Below are 10,462 nucleotides of genomic sequence, written 5' to 3'. Positions count from 1 at the left end.
AAATAAAACTGCAAGGGGAAGTTTCCAAAGAATGACTACAACCTGGGCCTCTTCTTGGTAACACGATGGAAGCAGAAAAGCTGCCTTTACTAACAATCTGTCCACTTTGCACCAAGTTAAGGTCACACACATGCACGCACACACACGCGCGCACACAAAAATCTCCAGGAAATGTAAACCACCTACAAACTCCATGAGGCATTTCATCATTGCTAGATGATTTATCACAGACACCTTTAAGCAAAAATTTATCAGATACACACACAAACTAAGGGACGCCAACCATTTCAGAAAGAGAAAACAGTAAAATTAGAATCATAAAACTTACAGGGAAAATGTGAGAATGTATTCATTTGTATCAGGAAGAGTTAAATTTCAAGTTACATTCAGTATGAGCTTACTAAAGGACAGGGAAGCTGAGAAAGGGTTATCTGAGTAGGAGACACACAAGTGACCCACGAGACTCTTTCCCCATAGACTACAACTGCTTACCAGCAATCCCATGTTGCAGAGCATTAAAGATCAGAGAAAGAGGTCATTCTTTGGGAAAAAGAAAGCACTTCCCCTTCTTGGGGATTCCAAGAATTGCTGTGCTGATTAAACAGTTTGTGTCTACAGAATAATTATTACAATACAGGGCATTTCCCCTTTGGGTCTATGACCCAAAACCTAATAATGACAACATCCTTGGAATCTACAGATTGTGGCCTCTCTACCAATGAGCTCAATTCAGTTTTTGGATAAGACTGCTTCAATGTGATTATAAGCTTTTTCTAGAATTCCCAGCACCTACAGTAAAAAGACAACATCACCTTAATAATGATTAAACCCATCTAGCTGCTTTGGTTTACACAAAGCATTGCTCAAGCCTCCTTAGCTCTAACTTTCCCCTTTCACTCTTTCAACGCAACAGCAGAAAATATATAAAATATATAAAAAAACCTTCCAAGTTCTATAGCAAGAATGTAAACACATTTTAAACATTTTGGTAGTCAAGGAATGATGTTTACTACTGAGATAAAAAAAACACATCAGCTGCAAGAGGAAAGAGGATAAGTGAGTTATGATTAAAAAAAAAAAAAGGAGAGAGAGATATGCAATTAGAGATGGAAGCACCAGAGTGTTTAAAACAAGATGCCTGGAATTTATGACCTATATTTATATTAAAAAAGCATCCACCAATATAATTTTTTTTTCTTAAGATAGGTGATGAAAGTTGTGTATATCATAATCAGAAATACACCATGGAAGTAGCTAAATCCAGACACTTATTCTGGTGTCTACATTATTTAATGATAGCCATGCAATATTATATTGATGAACTAACCTGCAGACACGGGCAGGAAAATACAGGTTCTGCCAGGACCGACAGAGATATTTAGAGTGATCGATAACCCGAATCCAGTCTAACTCATCCATGGACACCTCAATGTAGTAGGAATAAGACCTATGGATTGTCAAAACACACTGGTTAGAATACAGGCAGCCACATTTTACATATTAAATTTTACACTTTCTTCTCGATTTTCAGTTGTGCTGTAGAGAAGACTATTTGTTCCTACCCACAGACTGGTATCTAAGGTATCTAAAAGAGATCCCTATTTTCAAAGTAGCTTTGAAAATAAATTCACATGCAGTTATATTAAGACAATTTTTCAGAATAACTTAAAACACCCTAACACTCACAATCTGCAGTAATTAGATGAGACCACTGTCCCTCAAAAAAGGCAATGGAGACTTTCAACTCAGTCATAAAAATAATCATTTGTATTTCTTCTGCATGGAATAAATCTAAAACACCAGTGATAGTTATTATTTCTATTGCCTTATCCATAAAGAAAAATTTAAAAAAAATTTAGCAGATCAAAAATGTAAATTCAAACCCTTCACTTGAAAAAAGCAAATTTCCTTTATAATCACTTTCTCACTGATGTTGCTCTTCACTTCTGACCCTTTCAGTTGTTTATGATACATTTTTGAGCCTGTCACTACTTACTTACACACCCCAAAACTACCTCATCAAAAATAAAAAATAAAAACAGTCACCAACAGAATCTGTGTCTTCCTCTTGTTTACCAGTTAAGTTTAGCTTACAGTTTGCTGTTAGAAGAAAGCAAACCCAAACTAAAACTTGAAAGCCACAGTTATTCCCATATTATACCTACAACAGTGATACTTAGAATGAAGTAGAAACTCCACTTGTAGATCAGCAAATCGTGAAATATACGTTTCAGAATATTTTCTTTCTCTTAATGTACTAGTCTGCAATATTCACAGACATTTCAACAGCACCATGTTAGCACTTACCCTCTTTTCACACTGATTTCTAAAAGAAGAGTTGCTCTTCCAGAGTTCTACATGGACATGTTTTGTTAAACACTAATGCCTTTGTTAATATTTCCAATTTTTTGCTGAGGACTTAGAGGGGTAGATGTCTAAAGCAGTATTGTTTAAAAATTCTTAAAATGTTAGATAACACTGTTAATACCAACTTATGCACTTAGAAAGGTAATGCAGAGTCTGTAAGATGTCAATTGCATAATCAGCTTTCACATTCACACCAACCAGATGTGTAATATTCACAACCCATATAAATACACTGTATTTTAGCAACATTATTATTACTAACCTATGCATATGTGACTGAACTAGGCTTAGAGTTTGAGCAGGGTGGATCCAAAAGTTACTGACTGTCTGTCCTCTGTATGGCAAGAATTTAGGGATTCTCACATCTCCATTACTAGTTTAATGTAAATTTGTAACCAATATACAACATGTTATTTTTCTGGTTTCTGAAGGTACAAAGCAAAGAAAAATCATCTCAAAAATACAGTTCCATTATCATATACAACACTATGCCTTTTATTTTTCTTAAGGATAGCATGTTTTTTGCAGAGGTAATTTGGACAGCTAGTTTGGTTAGCACTCCTATATCTAAGATTCATCTGTTAATAACACCTCTAAACTACAGGTGCAAAACACACATTACTTTGGTTTTGGTTCTGTTAAGAATGTACATTATCTACATAAAGATATCCAATAGACTAGACCTTTACAGGGACAGTTAAAATGAATGAGTAGTTTAAAGAGATGTTCAACAAGAAGACACCATGTGCTTGTACAGTTGCTAAAACGCCTTTTTTGGAGGCATTATTCATGTATCCCATGAGAAAGATGCAGGTAAGTGGCTGGCAATTCTTAGACTAAAAAAGTATATATATTGGAAAGGATCTCTACACAAAGTGAGGATGATCTTAGACCAAGTTCCTTAAGGTCTCAGCTGGTAAAGTTCTGCATACCTCCAAGCGCTGATATCCCTAACCTCTCTGGGCAAACTCTTCCCAAGTGCAACTACCCCATTATGAATTCTTTTTGTAATATTTAAAAGGAATTTATCGTGTTGATTGTGTCCACTGCTCTTCGCCCTCTCAGGACACAACTGTAAGAGGAGTCTGGTCCCGTATTCTCTTTATTCTTTCATTAAATAGGCAAAGACAGCAATAAGTTCCACCTTCTAAGCCTTCTCCTCTTAAAACAGCAAGTTCTCTCAGCATCTCCTTGTACATCATGTTCTCAAGCCCTCATCATCTTGGTGTCATGCTGAACTCACTCCAGTACATCAGTATCTTATACTGAGGAGTCCACAACTGCACAAAGTACTCCAAATGCTTCTGTTTCCATTTATCTTAGACAGTTGAGCTACTGGGGGGAAAAGGCTGACAATTCAGGTACTATACCTAATAAGAAGCAAAAGAAAGCCTAATAGCGAAGTTTCCACAGAAAAACAAAAAATTCAGGATGACACAGAAACCATATCCTAAACCACTGTACACTCAGTATTTTACGAAAACAAAAAACTCTAGAGTAAAGGTCCATCTTGGCTTATATGCTGCCAGCAACAATGGCTTGTTCTACAAACTTCACAGGAAGGGCATAGGACACCAAGCAACAGATAATTTTTTAGTAAGTTGTCCCAAGGAGAAGGGTTTTTCTCTGAGTTTCAGCAGCTGCCAATTTATGCCTTGCAGACGAGGGGCATTTTGTCAGTTACAAGCTCTCTAAAAAATTGCTAGAGAACTCCTCATTATTAATATATCTCTAATACTTTTTCAAATTTTATAAAATTGGTTGATGATTGGTTTATAAATTTGGCTGACAAGTAGTATAATATCATATGACGCAGTTCCTTGTACCTTCAAAGTTTTACTTTTCCATCTCTCCAAAAGGAATAGAGAAGAAGCATAAATTTCGGTTGAACTCAATCAGGAGAACTTACTTAAAACAACTGAATAGCTAAAAATTAATGCAGTTTATTTAGAATTATTAATAACTGTAATTCATGTTTTAAAATATTTTAATTCACAAAAAATAAAAATAAAAATCAATAAAACATTAGTACACCCTTTTCTAAAATAACACAGTTTAGTTAAGAAAACAAAATGCAACTGTTTTGCAATTCTAAACTGTTAGTCTGGAAGTAATATAAAATTAATCTTTTATCAGAAAGGTAATAATATGTTAAAAGTATAAGTAGCTTGGTTTATTGTTTTTAATAGAAAAATGCTTATGAATACCTGCATGAGCTGTCTACTAAATAGTAAAATCTTTGTCACGGCAAGTTATAAAATTAATATATTTAATTTGTCAGATAAAGAGAACCTTCAATTTTCCTACTTAAGCAGTCACTCAGTTGTTCAAATATGCATCATTTGATCTTTCATGCATTCCATAATAATCTAAAGTAACTGAGCATAAATTGGCTAAGGCATCCGTGACAGTTCATAATTCACCAGTCTCACCATGAAGCAGCTTCTAATAACTACTGTAGTTAGTTGGTAATTCACATTCTAAATAAATTTTACTACCTCTGAATTATCGTCAAAGTGTGTTATTTCTTAACAATTTTGATATATTGGAAAAAATCTGAACAAACATTCCTTCAATGTTTGGAATGTAAATATGTAAAAAATACAGTTTCTGCAGAAAAACTAGAATATTGTTTTTCTAACTAAAATAAAAACAGTTGAAAACTAAGTGGCAAATAGAAAACAAAACAATTTAAATTACATAAACTTTCATTAGCAATATAAACTATTTAATGAAGACATAGAAAATACATTGAAAAATTATGAGGTAGCTTAGTATCACAAAACACGGTCTGGTGTGTAAGTAACCAAAACTGCATTTAAAAAACCAGGGTGTTTTCAAACAAAACTTGTAATCTCGAATATTGTATCATGGTGTTTGTATAAAATATTTAATGAATATTCTGCATTGATATTATCACCAGTACGAAAAGCACTACCTTTCTTTTTTATGTCAGCTTGGCACCTACCGACTATCTCTGTCCCACAGGAGTATTCGTATATGGTTGACTATTGACGGCTGGCCTAGTTTAATTTCAATTCCAGAACGGCAGTCATCATCAATGGGATGTCGAGAGAAGCCATGATCCAAGTCATAGTTCTGAGTATCCCCATCTAACAAAGCAGACTTTAGCTCTCCTTTTACAACCTGCGCTCCATACTTCATTGTTGCAATATTCTCCCCTGGTACTAAGAAGAAAAGGAAATAATTGCTTAATTTTTACAGTCTTATAGTGCAAATTAGATGTTCTGAACGTCAACTGTATTAGGTCAGAATAAAGATTTATTGCCAGTATCCTTTCTTGGCCACAAACACATGCTTAAGGAAAAAAAAAAAAAGTACAAAAATAGAGGCATTTTAGAAATGTTGCTTCTTCCATTTCATTTGATGCCCCCCAGGTCTTTTACGGTAGTAATAATAAGGAATGATAATGTACTAGTATGTAGTATCTACGTTCTCAGTCCCCTTCTGATTTTACAGAATTCTATTGCACCTTCCTCAAACAATCATAACTTTCCTCCTGGTTTTAAAGTTTTGGTCTATTTAGTCTCTCCTTGTGATCAGCCTCTCACCATACCTCTAATAATACTTTTGCCCTTTCTTTCCTATTTTTTGTTCCAATTTCAACTGTCTGTTTCTTTGTTTTTAAGTGAAAGGAAACTAGAAGTCACATAAAATGTTCAAGATGTGGATGCATTATGAATTTGCAGAATGGTATATAGAGTGGTATAGCTATACAAGCTATTTTGATAGCTACACAAGCTTCCATACTGTGGAAAGCTAAATGAACCTGAGTGAAATGGGAAACTTTTGGCTACTTGAGCTTTGAACCAACATGGTAAAGCAAGTTTTTTTATGCCAGCATTTCACAGTAATAAACCTGTTATGTCCTAGGAACAGATCTTCCATCAAGATAACTGGGGATAATGATCCCTAACTCCAACTACGAAACAATATATTGAAGAACCATCCTGTTAAAAAGACATTTTTAACAGTCTGGTTTGAGAGAGACCCTAGAAAACATGATCTGAAAGCTAAATGATGAAAAGCTGCCCCTGTACTGTTCAGGCAGGTTGGCAACAGAAGTATGAATTTTAACAGGGTGTTAAGTTTAACATCAAAAGAACAGAATTTGAAGTGGCAAAATTTTAACTGTATTGTAGTACTACTACATAAAAACATCAAATGCACAATCATGAAATTGTAAGTGGTTATCAATGTTTTCACAGAAAGAGTCCCAAGAGCCTGAACTAGTACTAAAACAACACAGCAATTCAGTTCTCCAAAAACATTTTTGCTTTTGACAAGATTTTGGCAAAGCTAGAAATTTTGAGATTAGGAACATATTATTTTTGAGACATAAATATGCAGAAAAAGTAGTCAGAAAACACCATTTAACGTTTTCAAATTTATCTGTTACACTGTCAAAAGAATGCCTTGCATGACAAGACTTTTACACTATCCTAATATTAAACTCATACATTTAAATATTAATATCTGTAACTTCTAAGAGAGAACAAAGCAGAGATGCAGTTCTGAGAAAGCAGTTATTTTCAGGGCTCATCATGCATGACTGACAGCCTACAGCGCAAGCTCTCAAAGAACATTTAACTTTATCCTTTGCTGTGGGGCAAATACTCCATAAATCACACGTTAGTTAGCAAACTGACAATATCTTTCTAAAGCTCAGTGTTAGATATTCTTGTTGAATTAACAGAGAGCACAGACAAACAGAAGTCAAACAAAAGACTTCTCACACTTTTTAGGCTTCCATTAATACAATTTTGGAAGACTCGTTTATACTATTTGGACAAGCATGTAAAGAGTAAGAGGAAAATCAAAAGCAGTGAAGAAAGGATAAAAATCTTCATGAAGCAGAAAACAAGTCACCATCAACATAAAACCATTTAAAACTCATATATCGTGCAGTTTTTATTTTTAATGTTTTTTGCAAAAGTTTTTCTGTTAAACCAGCACTTTCTCTAGGACAATACACTCTTATTACAACATTAATGTTTGAGCAATATCTAAGATACAAAGTAAGAAAATATGTTTACTAATATTATTTCAGGACTAGAAATGGCAAGAACAGTACATAACAAGATATTTCATATGTAAGCCTATTAAAACACATAATAATAGATAAAAACTCAAAGCACAGATTAACCACATCCTCCAGGCAACTATAGTCACTAAACGAGAAAAAAAAAAACAAAACAGAAAACCTGATGCTTACTTAACATGCCCCTGTAGTTGAGGTCCATGTCCCGACTCTCGGAACGAATCTTAATGGCATCTAGGATGGCATCAGGTGACAACAACCCCGAAGGTCTTACAACATTTAGTAGTTCTGTTAGACTCATTAGTGGCAAACGTACTGCTTGCATGATTTCAGCATGGTTTTCCTTGGGGTTATGTTTACACCAATTCATCAAAGCTTGGAAAATGTCCTTCTCAGGAGCTGCAAATGAGTCCCTCAGTACAATACTTAGAAGAGCAGCCTGGAAAAGAAAAACAAACAAAATAAACCCCAAATAAACAGAAATAAAATTAAAGGCAAAAAAAAAAAGGCAATTAAAATAAGGCAAAAATTAATGGGTATTTTAACTCGTAGTTAGTAAGAATAATCTCCAAAGGAGTGACTACCTTAGTTATTTATGCAAGAATTATAGAATCCGTCATGTAAATAATAGGTAATATTACAAACCCACTAGGAGAAGTAAGTAAGAACTGAAATGTGAACTACTCCCAGTTACCACTTCAAATTTACTTTGGAATATAAGAAGTGATCTGGGGATTTGGTAGTATAGTTCAAATCATTCCTTTAAACTTCGGTTGGTATAAGAACACTGATGCAAAAAATAAAGTGTGGCTTGGAATCACCTCTTTAAGCCATTTCTAACTACTTGGCATTTCCACTACTCGCCCCCCCCCCCTTCTCTCTCTCTTTTGGTACCAACTTAGAATCAGCAGGTAAAAACTCCAGTGGTTCTTATTCATGCAGAAAACCCACTGACTGCAAAATGAGAACAAAAAGAATTGAACAGCTTTTTGATTTTCACTTAGCTAGCAGAATAATTAGGAGTTTGCCTAAGAAAAGGATAAATCTCTCATATATACCAGGACTGGGTATGCCAAAGTTTTCATAGAGTATGCTCTTCCATATGAATTACATTTGCTGATTTCTTTATTGATAATATGCTCTCAGAGCTCAGATTTAACAAACTGCATGACAGAGGATAGTAGAGGGAAAAAGACTTTTTTTTCCCCTACATAACTAGTAAGTTAGTCCATGGAGCAGAGTGTCTTGCACTTGTTGAAGGAATAGATCCATCACAGCTTTTCCACTAAAAACACTTAAAAAAAATAATAATTAAACTATCATTCATTCAAGATGTTCTGCTGCTTCATATGAACACCACTTGAAAATACTCTATCATTATTATGTCCAGCTCAAACACCACTGCAGAATAAGTGGAAAATTTATACATCATAGAACAGCCTGACTCAGGCACAAATATTTATGCAGCTAACAACAATAACAAAACCAACACACTAAAAACCCAAACCACCCTACAACACCACCATTATTATGCAATTTCAGAACATGATGACAATCAGCAATATATATCACAGTGAACTCCAGAATGCTTTAGCTTACACAGTAGAAAAATCACCCATCACTGAGGCAGCATATATCAAGAAATTAATAGAATGGAGTATCTTCTGCTATCTTCAAATCTTTACTTTCTATCCCCTGTGGAGCATTCAGAAGCAAAACTATATTATTTCAAGAACAGATAAAAAAAAGAAATTAATATTAGGTTGCCTGCTCCAACCTTTTAGAACACTCCATCAGATTTACTATATTTAGCTATACTGACTGGTCAAAGTTAAATACCTAAAAAATTCAGAATAGATCACCAGGATTTTCAGTTCAGCTTGGCTTGAACACTTCCAACTGTCACAGTTTCACTAGTATAAAATGATACCTGTTAATTAACATATAAACTCATATTTTATCATGAAGCTGTATTCAGATTAAAATTAACATTCCTGGGGGAAAAAGTGCAAACAAAAGATATACCTTAGAAAGTGATAGGAAGCCTTCACTGGAGAGCACCTCTTGGGCATTTCTATCCATGAACATACAGCACATACAAGTTAATTTGGGAAGGGAATAAAGACTGGCAACATCAAATGTCATACAGACATTCTGAATATTAAGTATTGTGCAAAGATACTCAGACGTGGAATCCTCCAGTTCTGGGAACCCATATTTATGTGCTAGGCTTAGGAAGTCTAGGAGAACCTCCTCTTTCTCATCTCGTAGTGTAGCACGACCAGTGTAAATATATTTCAACAGCATGGTAAATGCTTCTGCAGTGGTGTCCTGAAGAGGAATTTCTGCTTCAGGCTGAGATTCTCTCATTCCGCCATACAATAATGCTCTATAAGGAAGACAAAATTTAAGAAATTTATATGCTGATAAAAACCAGGCAGAAAGTAGAAAGAGAAAGGAATAAATGACTATCTACAGCAAGGTGAATATAAAGGGGATATGGTTTAAGAATTTACAGAAGAAAAACCCTTCTACTTGGCATTTAAAGTGCAGCTCTGCTCTGAAAGCAGCTGCACAAGAATAATATTCTAATGCATCGTGCTTTTATCCTACACAATTGCTCCATCTCCACTTTGAACAATAGCTTGCAAAGCAGAAATTAAGATATGATTTCATACCTTCCTTTTTTTTTAAAAAAACATAGTGCTATCTGTGAGAAAGAAAAAAAAATGAAAAATTTTCAGAAAGCAAGTGAAACAAACAGTTTGCCACAATATTAGCAGTGGCAGATTAGCAAATCTCGGGATTCTTGATCCTCTATTGCTTACTCTAAATCCAGCACACGGCAACTCCAATGAAATCCTGAATCTTGAGAAAAATCAAAATACTCACAATTATTTTTTAAAATATGATAGTCAGTTTGAACACAATTTGCATTCACATTTTAGTTTAGCTATTAGTTTATCCCTCTGACAAAATTAACTGGAAGAAGATTATCAGGAAGTTCTATTAATTACATTTAGAGTGAAAAAT

The 10,462-nt window shown here is 34.4% G+C and overlaps 1 protein-coding gene across 4 annotated transcripts in view; it reads right to left on the bottom strand.

Annotated features, from left to right (window-relative positions):
* The window catches only part of BTBD9 (BTB domain containing 9), a 133,403-nt gene that overhangs the window by 114,952 nt on the left and 7,989 nt on the right, over positions 1-10,462 (bottom strand). For all 4 annotated transcript variants that reach the window (XR_012652499.1, XR_012652500.1, XM_075042939.1 and 1 more), the window contains exons 4-7: positions 9,455-9,818; positions 7,604-7,868; positions 5,336-5,555; positions 1,328-1,447 (exon numbers count right to left, since the gene is read on the bottom strand). Coding sequence is in view for 2 of the 4 variants with exons in the window: in XM_075042939.1 (XP_074899040.1) it covers positions 1,328-1,447; positions 5,336-5,555; positions 7,604-7,868; positions 9,455-9,818 (969 nt within the window). In the remaining 2 variants the exon portion in view is untranslated. The remainder of the gene's footprint in view (positions 1-1,327; positions 1,448-5,335; positions 5,556-7,603; positions 7,869-9,454; positions 9,819-10,462) is intronic.

This window comes from Buteo buteo, chromosome 12 (genome assembly GCF_964188355.1).
Source record: "Buteo buteo chromosome 12, bButBut1.hap1.1, whole genome shotgun sequence".
Taxonomy (NCBI): domain Eukaryota; kingdom Metazoa; phylum Chordata; class Aves; order Accipitriformes; family Accipitridae; genus Buteo; species Buteo buteo.
The sequence above is the reverse complement of the archived record's forward strand: the minus strand, read 5'-3'. Positions and strand labels throughout refer to the sequence as shown.